The 18,413-nt window shown below is 38.1% G+C and overlaps 1 protein-coding gene across 2 annotated transcripts in view; it reads left to right on the forward strand.

Moving 5' to 3' along the window:
- TTC21A (tetratricopeptide repeat domain 21A) overlaps positions 1 to 18,413 on the forward strand; it is a 75,900-nt gene that overhangs the window by 38,779 nt on the left and 18,708 nt on the right. For both annotated transcript variants that reach the window (XM_081970197.1, XM_081970198.1), the window contains 11 exons: positions 77 to 289; positions 2,769 to 3,007; positions 4,390 to 4,462; positions 5,448 to 5,558; positions 6,884 to 7,022; positions 7,745 to 7,851; positions 9,889 to 10,077; positions 11,062 to 11,172; positions 12,557 to 12,638; positions 12,838 to 12,988; positions 16,769 to 16,933. In XM_081970197.1, the coding sequence (XP_081826323.1) occupies positions 77 to 289; positions 2,769 to 3,007; positions 4,390 to 4,462; positions 5,448 to 5,558; positions 6,884 to 7,022; positions 7,745 to 7,851; positions 9,889 to 10,077; positions 11,062 to 11,172; positions 12,557 to 12,638; positions 12,838 to 12,988; positions 16,769 to 16,933 (1,580 nt within the window). The remainder of the gene's footprint in view (positions 1 to 76; positions 290 to 2,768; positions 3,008 to 4,389; positions 4,463 to 5,447; positions 5,559 to 6,883; positions 7,023 to 7,744; positions 7,852 to 9,888; positions 10,078 to 11,061; positions 11,173 to 12,556; positions 12,639 to 12,837; positions 12,989 to 16,768; positions 16,934 to 18,413) is intronic.

Consider the following 18,413-nt stretch of genomic DNA (forward strand, 5'->3'; position numbering starts at 1 on the left):
AGTTCCCCACCCTTATTCTAAAGCATTTTAAATTTAGTATTTTATTTGTATCAATTTTTAATATATTTTTTTCTAGCTTCGTGATTCTCCACTGTACCACTTCATCAAGGCTAGAGCACTGAATAAAGCTGGGGAGTATCCTGAAGCAATTAAAGTTTTGAAAATGCTTATCAATATACCTCAAATGAAAGGGGATGCTAAGAAAGGCCAGAGGCCCTTTGTCACAATGAGTGAGCAGGTCTCCATTTACCTGGAACTTGCTGAAGCTCTTCGACTCAATGGGGAGTTGGTAAGAAATCAAAATTATTTGCCAGATATTGAAGATATTTGAAAAAATGTAAAAGAGTATCACTCTTCTAATTATTATTATTTATTTGTTTAAAAATAGGGGTTTAATGAAAAAATAGAGTTGATATTTAGTGGCTTTATTTTATTATTTTTAAATGGTTCAATAAATAAATAAATATTCTATGAACGCATCAATTTTAATGTTCAATGTGAGAAATATCAGTAAATATAACCCATATTTTTTAAAAGGTTTTTGGGAGGTTCTCCATAATTATTAAAAGTGGGAAGGAGTCCTGAAAGAAAAACATTTAAGAAGCGCCAATCTAGACAACCAAAAATAATTAAACCAGATCAAAAATTAACTGGCTAATATTGATATTAATATTCAGATGTTTTTATAATACCTGTGGGGAGTGTTATTTAGTGAACTTGTTCCAAGCATTAGAGATTGCATTATTTGGACCTATTGATTTATGAGCCATTGTTAATTTAAGCTGTATAAAAATTGGAACATGTTTCTCATGTTCCTCCCAGTTAAAAACCACCACTAACTAATTTGATGTGTCATTCAAACAATAACCTTCATCTTTATGCTCTTCTATTCAGTTAGAAGTAGCTAATATTTGATGAGAACAAAGCAGGATCTTCTCAGTACTAGCTCTCAAGCTTTGCCAAGATGAGACTACTATTTACTTGAATGCATATTATGGATGGTCCAGTGAAGTCATAATTATCGATTAATCATTTAAGACCATTTGCTGGCTTCTCCAAAGTAATCAGGAACAGTTTCAAATAGTTTATGGTTCAGGAAACGGTTACAAATAGTCCTTTAAAGTGATCAAACTCTTGTGAGATTATCAAATCTTGCAAGATTTTGGTAGATTCATAATGAGATCTCATACGCTAACTTTAGATTAATATGTTGTGCTCACTGCTTTTTGTACAATTGTTTATCTGTTGTGAGTTGTTGTTCCGTACAATTATATTTTAACTACTTTCTCGTATCACCAAATACAATGAAATTAGAGAAGTATATAACTAGTGAATTCCATGCCTTCGTGAATAATTAGTAATATATTTTAATTTCTGTGTTGTCAAAAATGACCTTCTTGAAACCTTGAATAGTGATGCATCTGCAGCTATAAATCAAAGTGTCTGTTTGAGTAGCTGACCCTCTGCCCAGAAATTTAGGGTAGAGAAAGACAGGCAGTCCTCAATTAACAAAAGTAACCAGAATTTCCATCACTAATACAGTCATGTAGCGTGTGTCATGTGACCATGCGGCTCAGTGATAGCAGCTCAACAGGCCTCAGTGTTAAGTATGGCCCGCATAGGTTATTAAGCAAGGATCTCGTGTGATCATGACTTCTGACATCCTGTCAGCTTCCCCATTGACTTTGCTTATGGGAAACTGGCAGGGAAGATGGCAAATTATGATCATGTGACCACAGGAACACTGCACCAGTTGGAACTTCAAAAACTAGTCATAACTGCCACTCATTCAATGCCATTACAAGTTTGAATGGTTGCTTAGAGAGTGGTTGTTAAACAAGGATTATCTATATGCAAAAACTATCACTTAGCTTGTTGATAATATTTTAGGTCCAAAAATTAATATTTGGGAGCAGCTCAAGCAGATGCTACCCTGATTAACTGCATTATAAGAAGTGGGAGGAGGTACAGCACAATCAGACTTGCACTCTCAACAGAAATAGTTATAGCCTTTCTATAAAGTTTATATTCTGATCTGGTCAGGTGAGGCTGACAATTTGTTTTCTGCTTTGTATTGTGATAAAGAAAGGGTAGCTGTAAAAAAAAGGGAATAATAAAAAGGAATAAAATCTCTTACATTCAATTCTTCAATTTGATTTTTGGTATCAACCATTTTTTAGCCTCAGCCTCTATCTGCATTATGGTTTCCCCTTCATGCATATATGCTAGTAGTTCCCAACTCTAGGGGGCGGTCATCTCATCTCAGTTTCACAGCCGAAGAGCCAGCGCTGTCCAAAGACGTCTCTGTGGTCATGTGGCCAGCCTGACTAAACGCCGTAGGTGCACAGGACACTGTTACCTTCCCACCAAAGGGGGCTTTTTTTTTTACTTGCAGTTTTACATGCTTTCTGAACCAAAGGTGGTTCCTATTTTTCTACTTGCATTTTTACATGCTTTTGAACTGCTAGGCTGGCAGAAGCTGGGACAAGTAATGGGAGCTCACTCCATTATGCGGTGCTAGGGATTCGAACTGCCGATCTTTCTGATCAACAAGCACAGCATCTTAGCCACTGAACCACTGCATCCCTTCTGCGTTATGAATATATACTGGTATTCTTTTTAGATGCTATATAAAATTACTGGAGTACATATACGAAATTTGTTAAACTTTCTAAAAAGGCTAAATAAATGTTAATAATTTTACTGGTAATAATTACATAATCATTAAGATTTGCAGTTTTATTTTCACATGCATTATTACATTCCAGCATGAAGCTACCAAGATAATGCAAGATGCCATCAATGAATTTAGTGGGACCTCTGAAGAAATCCGTGTCACTGTTGCTAATGTGGATTTGGCTCTCAGTAAAGGAGAAGTTGATTTAGCTTTAACAATGCTGAGGAATATCACTCCCAACCAGCCATATTACACTGAAGTTAAGGAAAAGATGGCTCAGATATACCTTCTGATCCGAAAAGACAAGAGATTATATATTGGATGCTATTGGTAATTTTTTTTACCTCAAATTAATGTTATCTTTTATTTTCTGCAACCATTCACTTTCATATTTTGCTTTAGGGGTAGAGAAGAATATGAAAAATTAGAGCAAACATGAAAATTATGACCAGTTCTGAATAATACAGTCTGAAAATATAATACTGATTTTAGCCTGAAGGCTGAGAAGTATTGTATTTCCAGATTCTTGTTATGCCCTAACTCAGATGACACCCCTTCTTTAAGAAACAGCAACATGATTGCTTATGAAATTAATTGAGCTTTTGGATGCAAAGGTGCTAAGTCACTATTTGAATGAAGTTCTTTTCAGAGAATGGTACTTCAACTTTCCTTCTCTCAGCAAGTGAGCAAGATTTTCTGGTGTGTGCCTGTATGCATCTGAATACACATACATACAATGGTCAGATCAACTTTCCCAACCCTTAGCTCTCTAGAGATATGTTAGACAATATAGTTGATGCAACATGGAAATTTTTTAGGATAGAGTTGTATTCTAAAAAACAAGGTTCAGAGAGAAGAACAAAGTTCGCCAGGGAGAGGTAGACTCCTTTTTAAAATGAGAAGACTTGGGCTTCCCTTTCTCCCCATGTTTACAATAGAAGTGTTATCTCAGATATGACAGAATCTTCATGCCTCTCTATGAATGTCTGAGTGCATTCCCATTCCCTAATATGATTGGTTATACAAGTATTTATTGTATTTTTGCATTACAGTTATTTGCTGGACATTAATAATGTACTCATTCATATTGCAGTGCAGCTAGGCAGATGCCTGTGGAGATTCTCAATCATACAGATCAGGGGTGTCAAACTCAATTTCATTGAGGGTCACATCAAGGCTGTGGTTGACCTTGGGGGGGGGGCTGACCGGGTGGGCATGGCCAGCTTGATGCCACTCACTGGATGTGGTTGACTGGGTGGGCGTGGCCTGCTTGACGCCACTCCCCAAACTGCTAACATGCTTCCTCTTTGCATTGGGTAGACTGGCCCGAAGCAACATGGGTAGATCAGACCAAAGTGACACGGGTCGGCCCTTTACATTTTCCAGGCCAGCCCCATGGGCCGGATCTAACCATATCACGGGCCAGATCCGGCACCCGGGCCTTGAGTTTGATACCCCTGATCCAGGTCATAGTTATCCTAAGGGTGCTTTTTCCAAAAAGCAATTGGACTGCCTTATTTTTGGGGTGAGAAGTGAAACAATTACAAAGAAAAACAAAGTTCAGTTGCCTTTTGGAAAAAGCAATTTGGGGAGATAGACAATTAAGCTGTGCCAATCTAAAAGTTATCTTTTATTTTTGGCTTGTGAAAACTTAAAATTATGCCCTATATTTTTTATTTTTCTTGTAATTTTAATACCATCCTTTTACCTAGTGAATTGTGTGAAAATCTGCCAAGTCCTCATACTAGTCTTCTCTTGGGTGATGCCTACATGAATATTCAAGAGGTTAGTTGAAAAATATTATTTATTATTGATTCTCTCCCCCCACCCCCGCTTCCCTCCCTCCATCCATCCATCCATCCATCCATCATGAGTATGCATAAAAATAAATATATAAATATTAATCCTCTGACTATTCCAAGCAGTTTGACAGATCAGGATTTCGAAGGCAGATAACCCTTATGCATTGGCTGCCTAAAAATTGATGAAGCGATCTGAGAGGGTTTGCACAGGCATAATCTTTTCTCCTGTCATTTAAGATATCAAAACCATATGTGAGGCATTTGAGAATTATCAAACTTCATAATGTTTTTCTTCTTAAATTTTCGACACTTCACAATGCTTCTTCACCCCTATGGAGGCAATCTTTTTCTGATTTTTTCTGTAGTAGGGATTCCTTCAAATCCCCCCCCCCCTTCCCTTAAGGTTTTTCCACAGGTCCTCACAAGATCATTTCTGCTCTTTTAGACTCCATCTGCTCAACAGCTCCTTCAATCATCCAGCTAGCTAGCTAGCTTCCATAGAGAACTGCTGTGAAGTTTATAGTAGAAACATGGTTAATGTACATGGGGGATGGAGGCAAAATTAAGTTCCCATTCTTTCTTGTTTGTTTGTTTGTTTGTTTGTTTGTTTGTTTGTTTGGAAAGGGAAGGGAAGGGAAGCTAGTAGCAAGGGGATGTTTTGTTGGTTCTTGGATTCCTGTTCTGACTTATGCAATGGGGTTACGTGCAAGGACGATAATTTGACAACTAACCAGAGAATAGCATAGTATTCCTTGATCATTGAAATAGTGATAGCATTGTGCTATATTAATCAAGATAGAGCTAGGTTTCCACTGTCCGTATATTAATAGAAGGCGTTAAACCCTGTATCAGAGTTTGGAAAACGAAAGTGGGACAGTGAAAAATTATCTTTAAAGTGATAGATTTCAAAGCTATCATGATTAATGTTACATATAAAAATAACTGCAATGTTACTTCCATTGTTTTAGCCTGAAAAAGCTTTAGAAGTCTTTGAAACAGCTCAGAAGAAGAATCCCCTGGATGCAACAGTAGCACGGAAAATTGGGCAGGCTTATGTGTACACTCACCAATATAACAAGGTACAGAAATAGATTTATTCATTTTTATTCAACATCATTCAGAACCAAGCCAAGGAAATATACAGCCTCCTATCATTCTTTTATCTGCCCAATGAACTGAATCTGTACTTAAGTGCATAGTCAAAATCAGGATATGGGATTAGTCTGCTTAGTTCGTAAACTACTGGGTAAAAGTGGAATTAGATACAAAAGGCTATGTAGCCCAGGACATTTAAAAAAAATCTTATTAGTTTTACAGGACTCACTGATGTGGTGGCAAATTTTGAAGTGCAGGAGTTTTCATAATAGCCCTCTCTGCAAGAAAAATATGTAGGTACATCCATTGTTTTTATTATGTTAATTGGAATGTTCACATAAAACTAGACATTCTAATTAAAAACCCCATAATAAAACTCACAAAATTCCATGTGCATTTGTCAGGAAAGTTCTACTACACTTAGCAGATACATAAACTCACGGTTATTTCTAATCCAAAGCCTTCACTTAGCTAAAACATAATCTTTTTACTCATTATTGGAAATGCAGACAGCATTGCAAAGATACATTATTTAAAATGCTAGCACAAGGTAGACACGGCCTTCAAAACCAAAATTAAGTATCCAGCTTTTGCTTTATTACTTCTCATGTATTTCCTAATATTCTTTCATAAATAAATAAAAACGCTTTGGTTCCAAGTCAATGGCCTTTTAAGGCCATTCAGTTTCCAGAGCAAATTTTGTGCTGGAAAAAAACCAGCCTTGTTTGGTTTCCTTCCTTTTCTAGCTCATTAAATTGACAGAGGTACAGCTCATTATTTGGATTGCCTTCCTAATCCAAATAAATTTGGAGACATGAGTTGCTCAACATTAATGAGATTTAGGAAGACTAGCAAAACCTGATTATTTCAGCTAATCTTAGAAGGAAATATGAATATTTTATTATCTTTGGCATAAGAATATTTGATTTTGCTATTTATTCATGGGGTGGGTGGGTTCTGCATTGGATTGAGGATTCTTTTCCTGTTGGTTACATTTTTTACATTTTTTAATATATTTGGTAGGATTGTAAGCCAAGCAGAATCAGTTGATGATTGCAACTGTATAAGCCTGCTATAATTAATTATAATTTAATTAATTAAATGCATGGGGTAAAAACAACAAATATATGAACCAGATTTTGTTACCATTCCAAATGGGATTTAATTCAGCTGTGAAATCATACAGTCTATTGAGAGCGGCAGATTTATCACCTTAGGTCTCTAAGACATGTCAGTCTCATAAAAGCACGTTTTTTATTCATAGCCAATAGTTGAGGCTCTATTATCAATATATATCAAATTGTTTCAGGCTATTAATTACTATGAAGTTGCTCTCAAGATGAGTGAACAGGACTTTTTGTGTCATGATCTTGCTGATCTCCTATTAAAACTCAAAAAATTTGGCAAAGCTGAAAAAGTTCTGAGCCAAGCACTAGATCATGATCCAGGTAACATTTTTTTTTCCTTTTCTTGGAATCTTCAGCTGGAGTTTTTATCTTGATATAAGGCAGAAACATGCTCTTGTCATCTACATTCCACAATATTTGTATATAATACCTCATTTCTCCATTGAGGATTTTTTAAATGACTATTTATCTTATAGCACCGTCCCTGCCTTATCTATAGTTAAAACATATATAATTGAGACTAGAAACAGTGTAGAGAAGAGCAACAAAGATGATTAGGGAGCTGGAAGCTAAAATATGCTGGAATTGGGTATTTCTAGTCTAGTGAAAATAAGGACTATGACATGATAGCAGTATTCCAATATTTGAGGGGCTGCCACAAAGAGGAAGGGATTAACCTATTCTCCAAAGCACCTGAAGGCAGGACAAGAAACAATGGGTGGAAAGTAATCAAGGAGAGAAGCAACCTATAAATAAGGAGAAATTTCTTGATACTGAGAACAATTACAGAGTGGAATGACTTGCTTTCAGAAATTATGGGTGTTCTAACACTGGGAGATTTTAAAAAAGAAATTGGACAAGCATTTGTTTGAAATGGTATAGGGTTTCCTGCCAGAACAAAGGGTTGGATTAGAAAATCTCCAAGGTCCCTTGCAACTCTGTTAATCTGAGGAAATTTCTGAGGAAAACTGCATGGCAGAATTCTATATCTAATTGTTTAAAATATATATACAAATCAACAATTATTTCTGTTTAACTTACAGTTGATGATGTGCCTTCAATGATGAAGGATGTGAAAAATTTAATATTACTAGCAAAGATTTATGAGACGACTAAAAGAGGAGAGGTTATTCTGGAAACTCTGACAAAGGTAAAATGTCAACAATATATAAACCACAAATCAGAAGACTTATTTCAAAGGAAATTCTAGTATACAAGACAAAATACATACTTGTGTTTTTCAAATAAGCCACGGTTTGAAATCAAGTAGCAACCTAACTTTTGTATCACAATAAGCTTTTGATATTTATAACCTATTCTTTCAGACAGAGAAGGTAGCCAGTTGAGAGCAACGCGTTCAATATTCATTTTTCTTAATTTGTTCTCAACCATCAGAAGGGTTGACAGTTATCAAAACAGGAAACAGATGTAAACTGCCATGCCTTTACAAAATAGCCCTCAACATCGAAACAGTGGAAGGAAACAATAGTTTTGCCATAATAAGCACCTATATTTCATGTCTCCTTTGAAAATAGTGGATTTATTGAAATTCTTATATTGTCACCTTAGCGTTTTTCTAAGAAATATCACTGATCAGAGCATTTAAGGTTTTTATCTTCTGTTCTAGACTTCAAAGAAAGAAGTCTGATCTCTAAAGCAAAGCCAAAATACATGCAAAATAAGAGACATAATGAGAAATGGTTTGTTCAAAATGTACAGATAGAAAAAAAAATCCCTAATATCTTGATTGGACCTTCTTCCCTCTGGGATTAGGCAGCCATTTGTTCGGAATGTTATAGGGTCTTCTGCCTGGGCAGGCGGTTAGACTAGAAGATCTCCAAGATCCCTTCCAATTCTGTTATTCTGTTATACTCATTAGACTTAGTCTTAGACTTTTATTAGGACATCAAGACTATGTACATTGTACTATCATTTGACTTGTAATTTTATCTCTCCACAATGATCATGTATGGTGTTTATTTATTTGTTTGTTTTATTCATGTGGCCTTGTATCTCACCACAGTGACTCTAGATTGTTAACACAGTTAAAAATTAGAACCAACAATAAAAATAACATATAACCTCAGTGCGTCTCAAGAGGCCCCCAGGGATTCAGGGCCAATTTGATCTGTGGGGAAATGACGTTCTAAGAGAGGCTTTAAGATAGAAAAGGCTTTCATCCTGGATCCCACTAACTACCGGTCTTTAATGTAACATGTCTTTTTCTATCACAAATAGAAACAATTGATGAGAGGTGGTGCCACAAATAATCCAGGCCTATGGCATGAAGGGACGTGGTGGCTCAGTGACTAAGATGTTGAGCTTGTCAATCAGAAAGGTCGGCAGTTTGGTGGTTCAAATCCCTAGCACTGCATAACGGAGTGAGCTCCCGTGACTTGTCCCAGCTTCTGCCTACCTAGCAGTTCGAAAGCATGTAAAAATGCAAGTAGAAAAATAGGAACCACTTTTGATGGGAAGGTAACAGTGTTCCATGCGCCTTTGGTATTGAGTCATGCTGGCCACGTGACCATGGAGACGTCTTCGGACAGCGCTGGTTCTTCAGCTTTGAAATGGAGCTCTGCCCCCTAGATTCGGGGACGACTAACATATAAGTGCGAGGGGAACCTTTATCTTTGCTTTCATGGCATGAAGAGCTTTATAGATGACTGCCAGCTTCTTGAACTCCACCCACAAGCATACCGGCAGTGAATGCAGCTCAGAGCAGAAATGCGTACACATTAAGAGTCACTCATAAATGCCTATGTCATCTCATTTTTGCACCAGCTGCAACTTCTTCAAGGGCAGCCAGGCGATGACCAAGGGCTGAGAGCAGAGCCTTCTGGTCCAGCAAAGGGCATAACTGGCATACAACACAGAACAGTGTTAAAGCCTGCCAGGCAGAACTGTCATCTGTTCTTTGAAGTAGATTCTACTAAAGTGACTGGCTCAACTTGTCCCTTGATTTCAGTCCAATAACCAAACTACAATAGCAGACTTTAAAGCAATTGTTAATTTTCAGCCTAACCTTATGATAAAACAGTACGGGGAGAAAACAATATGCTGCTTTAAGATCCTCAAAGGAAAATAGGAAGATAAATCTAAAGATCGTCACTAATTAGGTGTTCATCAGGTGCTAGTTTATATGTAGCCCCAATTGCCCTAATTTTATACGTTTGTCCTGTTGAAGGCTTATGACACCCAACAAAGGATATTAAAGAGAGTTCGTGTGGAGCAGCCTGAGTTGATCCCTCCTCAAAAACAAATGCTACTAACAATCTGTGTGCAGTTTGCCAAGTTCCATCGATCTGAAAAGGAATATGAAAAAGCTGTGAAGTACTACTCAGAGGCCCTGGCCTCCGTGCCAACTGATAATAAGGTAACCAACTCTCCACTTCAAAGGCAAAGCATTTAAACTGTCCAGTTCTGGGACTTCTTGCAAAAAAATGCTGGGACAGATTCAATAAAGCATTTTTACATTCTTAAGCAGCAATATGTATTTCACATCATTTAATATAAATTTGTTTTGCTTTGTTGTGGGGATAAAAAAATTACCCATTTGAAGTAAGTGGCAAACGGCATGACTACAGTACTATTATTAGAAAAGAGGCAAACCATGTGAGTGAATGTAGTGTATTTTATTTTAACGATGCCAAGACAGATTGAACTGGATGGTAACAAAAAACTTCCAAGTATGAATTACGAGGAGCCAAAGCACCGTTACAGCGATGCAGGTCAAATTGCTGGCCTACTTCAGGCAAAGCTTAGAAATGAATTTTTGCTTTTAGATTTGAATATTTCTTTTTTTAGCACAAAATGTGGGGTCCAGGATGGAATTGAAAAGCGACTCACCTAAAAGCATAGTTAACTATAGTCTCTTTAGTCCAACCATAGAGAGAAGGTTAGAGATATCTGATATAGAGATAGCCCTCTATATGACCACAATTGAGTCCAAAATTTCAGTTGCTAAATGAAACATTTAGCAAAATGAGTTTTGCCTCATTTTAAGACTTTTTTTTTGCCACAGTTATTAAGTGAATCACTGCAGTTGTTAAGTTGGTAACACAGTTGTTAAGTGAATCTGGCTTCCCCGTTGATTCTGCTTGTCAGATTCAGAAGATCACAAAATGTGTTCACGTGACCCAGGATATTGTAATTGTCATAAATATGAGTCAGTTGCCAAGCATTTGAATTTTGATCATGGAGATACTGTGAAAAATGGCCATAAGTCACTTTTTCAGTGCAGTTGTAAATTTGATCGGTCACTAAATGAACTAAATAACTCGAGAACTATTATGATTATCATTCCCTTCTTCTATATCAATTTATTGCTGAATAAATGTTATTTCCATTTTATTTGCAGATAATATTGGAATTAGCTGAACTGTATTTGATACTAGGAGACACAGACCAGTGTGAACATTATTGTTCTCTCCTGCTGCAAGACGAGGAGTGCAGTGAAATTGGAACAATGGTATGCAGTTTGGTTGCCTTCTCATATACTCAGCTATAAAAAAATGAAGCTTTGTTGTGGTTTTCTTTATCTCGATAGCCCACCACAGCTCTTCACTGGGTGACTCTTCTGAAAAAAGGTTTGAAAAGCTTTCAAATGAAAATTCAGTTGAATCTGAATCTTTATCAAATATTAAATGACATTACTTTAAAAAAAACAGTTGTTTGGAAGCAGTTGCTCACACGAAGAGATGTGATAAAGGGAGCCCCAAAGATGCTTTTTTTTCTTCAAAAGGCAATTAGACTGTTTTTTTCTTTGAGAAAGAAGAAGAGAACATTTCGCTTTTCTTCCAAGAAGCTTCATCAGTTCTGATGTTGACAGAAGAAAACTTCCATCCCCCTGCTGTCACAACTGATGAAGCTTCTTGGATGAGAAGCGAAACATTTTCTTCTTCCTCCTCAAAGAAAAAAAAACAGTCCAGTTGCCCTTTGAAGGGGGAAAAAGCACTTTTGAGACAACTATGACCTGGATGACTGAGAATCTTCACAGATATGATAAAGGGAGCATTTGCTTCAGCCCAGAACAACATTGTCTTAATGATGTGATGACACAGAATACAGTTCACACAAATTTAATATTTCCTGTCTCAGACTAGAAGAATCTCATTCATTTTGCTCATTTTGGAGAAAATGTTTTTAATTTATAAGTCTCAAAGATATTTGATTTTGTGTTGACATTTGCTACTTAATATGAACATTCCCTGGAGAGTCAGAAGAGGCTTATGAATGGGTTGCCAAGCTGCCAGAAACTGAAGCAGTAGATCAGTGGTTGGCCATGCCCCACCTAAGCATCTTTAAAATCCTCATGCTCCACTTGTGACATATAATTCTTACTTTACTCAAAAAGTGAACTCTACTCACGTGGAAGAAGCCTAAAAGGCCATTAACTTGGTTTAAACAAGGTTCAAATTGCTCCCATTAAAAATCAAATTGGCCCCCTATGGGACATGTTGGGAGCTACTGCAGTAGACAGAGTTCCCAGAATCTGCTTGCAGATCAGAATCTGGCTTAGAATAGAAACAGGAGTATATAATTAATTCAAACAAACAAACAAAAAGAAAGATATTCATAGTGGAACAGTCTGAAAACTTTCCCATATGGAAGTTTATTTATTTATTTTATTTATTTATTTGGTTTGTCCAACATGAACAAGATCACAGGTATAAGTATAAACATGGACATGAACAAGGGAAATAAATAAATAAATGGGGACAGTAGGATAGGGACAGAAGGCATACTGGTGCACACACCCCTAGGCACCTCTTAGGAATGGGGGTTTGGTCCACGGTAGACAGTTTAAGGTCTTGCTTTCTGTTGAAATATTTAATTTTTTTTTCTTTTGTTAGATGTTGGCAAACCTTATGTTTAGAAAAGAGAAATATGAGCAAGCCATAAGTCTTTACCGGAATGTTTTGGAGAAAAACGCTGGTACGCATTTATAATTTAATAAAAGCACTTATATGTTTCTTTTAGACCTTAAATGGGATTACTGAAGTAGGTTACAAAACAAATTAAAAGGTTATCAAGCTAAATAATTCCTTTGTGATGTATCTATGTTACCAAGAATTTAACTGTGAAAAGTGTTGAAAAAATATATTTTTGCTAAAAGTATAAACTTGTGATTTAGATAACTTTTCAGTTATGGAGAGCTTGATAGATTTGCTGAGAAGAAGTGGTAAACTTGATGAAGCGACACCCTTTTTCGAACTAGCCAAAAAAAAATCAATTCGAACACCTTTGGAACCTGGCTATAATTATTGCATGGGGCTCTATTATTGGTAAGTCATAGAGAATGATATTTATGAAAATCAAAGATTTAAGGTACACCTAAATATGATGTTCATTACTCAAAATGATAAAATCCCTTGTGTATAAGGAAGAAATAATTGAGGATGGAGTTGTATTTCATTCTAATGCTACAGAAGAAAAGGAATTAGTGTTCCTCCAACTTTTGCGAAGATCCTGTTTGTATAAAAATACAACAACATACATATGTCATAGGTAAAGGTAAAAGTTCCCCTCGCATGTATGTGCCAGTTGTTCTCAACTCTAGGGGGGATAGTACTCATCTCCGTTTCAAAGCAGAAGAGCCAGCGCTGTCCAAAGATGTCTCCATGGTCACATGGTTGGCATGACTAAACTCCGAAGGCGCACAGAATGCTGTTACCTTCCCATCAAAGATGGTTCCTATTTTTCTACTTGCATTTTTTACATGCTTTCGAACTGCTAGGTTGGCAGAAGCTGGAACATATAATGGGAGCTCACTCAGTTACACGGTGCTAGGGATTCGAACTGCCGACCTTTCTGATTGACAAGCTCAGCATCTTAACCACTAAGATGATGTAAGGTGGCGTGTGTGTGTGTGTCCGTCACGCAATGGAGATGATGTAAGGTGGCGTGTGTGTGTGTGTCCGTCACCATTAGAGGGCATCTCTCATCGTGTATCTCATTTCTCTCTTATGTCCATAGCTGAGTGGTAAGGGATTTTATCTACCACGTGTGTCTATATATATAAACCACTATTAATTGTCTAAAGGCTCAGTGTGCTATGTGCTCTGTTTTGCTCCTGGATTTATTTCATAATAGTCACTCTGCCAAAATTGACAATATTGATACCTATAAACCCACCTGCTTCCATCCAGTTTCATAATGAAAATAACATAGACTATGATCCTAGTTTGATATGTTCCTCAAGCCATTTCTTTAAAATATTAAAAATCTTAAAATGAATTCCTGTTCCTTATCAAGTGTGGCTGTTAGACCTGCGTGAAGGAAGCTGTTAGGGGATGGCGCAGCAGGTGTCCAAATGGAGTCAGAGACACTGACATGAACTTGTAGTTTTATATAAATAAATATGCATGTATATCTATATTTATAACAAACTAAACAGTAGGGCAAATAGGAGCATTATCTAGTAAATCATTTCACGGCAGGAATATCATGAGATAAATCACAGGGTGCATACAGAAGAAAAAAGGCAGGACAAAAGGGAAACTCCCCCTCCACACCCACAGCAACCAATCACAGTGCAGTTTGCCTCATGCAGGAACCAGCCCTCTCCCATCAGTCAACCACAACCATGTGTTCTGGTTCACGACACAACCCCACTGCTCCAGCGGTTAAATTTAAATCTCTTAACAGAAGCACATCCAAGTATCTTTAATAACATTTGGACTCACGTAGGCAGCTGAGTTAAAATGCTTCCCATCAGTCCTTGAGTCACTAAAAAACTGCTGGCATAAATTGTGTGGGTTAGGATTGCCATTACCAGGCACCAAAGAGGAGGAGGGGGATTCTTGATGCTCTTGCTCACAAGGCCTTCTTCATGCCTGTGACATGGCAGCAGAGCTAGTCTTGAATGCAAGTTTAGCATTCTTTCCAAAGAGCATTCTACCCAGGTTTAAAAAATCAGCTCAACTGATAGGCCACAGATGCAGAGGGAAGTATGAGGGAACAATTAATAAATGAAGAAGCTGAAACAGTTGGCTGAGTGACTGAGGAGTTCAGTGCAATTCAATTACCATGTGGCTGGCAGCACCTGGAAGTAGCCAATGGAATGATTGCCCCCATGTGTAATAAGAGTCGCCACAATGGTAATTAGTACAGAATGCCCTGAGTTTATGACCACAATTGAGCCCCAAATTTATGTTGCTAAATGAGACAATAAATTGAATTTGACCCCCTTTCTTGCCACAGTTGTTATATGAATCACTCCAGTTAGTAGCACAGTCGTTAAGTGATTCTGTCTTCCACATTGACTTTGCTTGTCAGAAAATCACAAAAGGGAATTACATGACTCCGGGACATGGCAACCGTCATAAATACACTTAATGCCTGAATTTTGATCATGTGACCATGAGGATGTTTTTCAATGGTGAAAAACAGTCATCGGTCCCTTTTTTCAGTGCCGTTCTAACTTCGAACAGTCACTAAACAAACTGGTAAGTCAAGGATTTCCTATAGTAACAAAATTGGAACGGAGTGGAGAAAAAAAGAGAATTTGTGTGATATACTAATTAAAGAATTGAGCTAGGAGTGAGGAGGGCCAAATTTGAATCCATCCTCAGGAACAGAAATTCACTCTGTGATTTTGGGCTAGTCGCTCAGAGCACAGTCTAATTCTGAGGGCTGCTTTTGATTCGGGGGGGGGGGGGAATAATACAATATATTACTTGAACTCATCAATGAAAGGCAGAATGTAAATCTCATTAATCAATAATAAAATTATGGCACCCAACTATCAAAGGCAGACATAGACAACTGCTGTCTATTGTAAAACAACTATAGAAACTGCAGCTGCATTAGATTGGTCGGGGCTGTGGTAATAGTTATAAATGCCTTTTCAGACAGAATAAAAATAAAAACAGTAAAACTAATGGCCAGACAAAGCCACTTGTTGCACACACAAAAAAGCAACAGAAAACCTGCACTCAGTGATGCAGAACTAGCCCCATATAACTGGTAAAATCCTAGTCTCTTTCTGGTTTAAATCAACCTTCTATACCTTCAAAGAAAAAAAAAGCACTAAATCTGATTTAAGAAGAAGTTTAATAAGACCAGACAAATGCCATGAAAAGCTTCAAGTTATAATGAGGACAGATGTCTCTCTCGATCTCTTTCCTGGTGTTCGATCTCTTGCAGCCCAAGACCAACATTCGTGGAGGGCTGGGCTTAGTAACTTTAGAGGAAGAAACATGGCCACAGCAGCTTAAAGGGCTGATAGCTGCTGAACAGACCCCCAATTCCTGACCGTGTCAGCAACTATGCCAGGCAGTAATAATGAACCACATTGTTTGGGGAGAAGGAAGAAAACACTATAAAGTTTTTAAAACTGGAGCAACTAGCAATGACTTCAGACTGCCTCTACTGTGGGCTGGGCTGGTATAAGGGAAACATCATGAGAACATGGCAGAAAGAAATGTCCCTACTGGGGCACAGATTAGGGAGAAATGATGAAGAACTGTATTGTCTCCTCAGTTTTAAAGTGAAAGGTTATTTGCTGCCTTATCTGTTATAATATAAGAATATTTTCAGAATTTGATCTTTTCAATTTTTAGATGGATTTTAAATGTATAATTTCTTTTTGTCTAGATAACATTATCTTTATTTCTCTTCTGCATTTGTAGAAATCTCAGACTCTTTTAGGCTCATCAATCCAACAGATTAAAGTTAATCTAAAACTAATTAGTCTCTGGGCTTCAATTCACTGGACTCTGTTTTGAATCAAGTCTATGATAGTATGAAACCAAATGTCTGAATATATTATTATTTTTATTCGCAAGATTGATCATTTTAAAGTTGCTGTACTCAGGGGTGAGTTGCTGCTGGGATTACTGCTGGTTCAATTCATGCACGCTGCGCATGCGCAGAACATTAAAAAAAGGACAAAAAAAAACATGCTGGCAGCAGCGACCAAGCAACCAGTTCGGAAGTGTGGCCAGTCTCGGTTGCTGCTGGTTCTGTGGCCAGACCAGTTCGCCCGAACCAGTGCGAACTGGTAGCAACCCACTTCTGGTTTTACTGCGTGTACTTTTTAAAAACTTGCTTTCCCTAAACAGGCATATGTGGCAACCTAATCAGGCTTTGAAGTTCTTCAACAAGGCTCGTAAAGATAGTGACTGGGGCCAAAAAGCCCTTAGCTATATGATCCTGATATGTCTCAACCCTGACAATGAGATAGTAGGCGGAGAGACTTTTGAGAATCAAAATACTATGGATGCCAGGTAAAGGACAAGCTTCTTAATAAAATATGAAGCTCATAATTTTTTTTTAAATTGATCTTTTTGTAGGTTATTTTTTTCACTTATCCTTTAACTGGGCCTGAAAAACAGGATTATGCCATTCGTAGACAAAGAAAAAATATTTTTATTCATATTGCAGTGTTTTATTATCCCATAATTGCCTTTGATCCTCAGGTGCTATTTATTCCATGAAATTTACAGGGTGACATAATTACTTTATCCTATCCAGTTGTCGTTTTTCCAGTATTTTAATAATAAAATCATTGTTGTTCTATTGTGTGTAATTTGATTACAGTGGGTGCAAACTTAATTAACAACAAGGAAACAAATCAGTAAGTAAGCAAGCAGAACTTGTCTTATAGCAAATATAATTAGTGTAGTACCGTGTTTCCCCGAAGATAAGACAGGGGTTTATTTTCTTTTGCCCCACGAAATATGGCCTTGGGTTTATTATAGGGGAGGGCTTATTATTTTCTGGGGCAGGCGAGAAGTGAAGTGCGCCTTTTACCTTTCCAGCTCCGTCGCGTTCCTCGCCATTGTGCTCAGGGAAGCGGCTGGTTAAAAAAAAAAAAACCTCCCGAGTTCAATCAAACTTCTTGAACTCGCAAGAGGTTTTTTTTTTTTTAACCAGGGCTTCCCTGGACACAATGGCGAGGACTGCGACGGACCTGGAAAGGTAAGAGGCGCGCCTCGTGGCCCAACACCGCCCACCTTGCCCCAATGGTAAAGGCAGCCTGCCTAGTTCCCTTCCCTGCCGCCCCTTGAGCGAGGGGTGGCAGGTGGGGGGAGGAGAAGCGAAGCGCGCCTCTTACCTCGCTGCGTTCCTCGCCCATTCATCCAGTGAAGTCCCTTGTAAAAAAAAAAACCCATGAATTCAACTAGCGAGGTTTTTTTTTAACAAGGGGGTTCAATGGGCAAAGAACGCAGCGGAGCTGTCAATCTCCGGTAGCTCTAGGACACGCGCCTGGCGGCTCCCCCCCCCACATTGGTAAACGTTGCTACAAATGAGACTCCAAACAAATGATAGAATGGGGGGGGGGGGAACGAAGGCAGAGGACAGAGAATGAAACAGAAAAGGAAGAGAAGGGGGGAGGGAAGGAAGGGAGAGGAAGGCAAAGGACAGAGAAAGAAACATTCTCCCCCCCTTCTCTTCCTTTCCTGTTTCTTTCTCTACCCTTTGCCTTCCTTCCCCCCATTCACTTCCTTTGCTCTTTCGTTCTCTGTCCTTTCCCTTCCTTCCCCTTTCTTCCCCCCCCATTCTCTCCCTTTCCTGTTTCTTTCTCTGTCCTTTGCCTTCCTTTCCCTTCCCTCCCTCCCCCCTTCTCTTCCTTTTCTGTTTCATTCTCTGTCCTCTGCCTTCGTTCCCCCCCCCCCCATTCTATCATTTGTTTGGAGTCTCATTTGTAGCAACGTTTACCAATGTAGAGGGGGGGGGGAGCCACCAGGCGCGTGTCCTAGAGAT

The sequence above is a fragment of the Natrix helvetica genome, assembly GCF_964273705.1.
Source record: "Natrix helvetica genome assembly, chromosome: Z".
Taxonomy (NCBI): Eukaryota; Metazoa; Chordata; class Lepidosauria; order Squamata; family Natricidae; genus Natrix; species Natrix helvetica.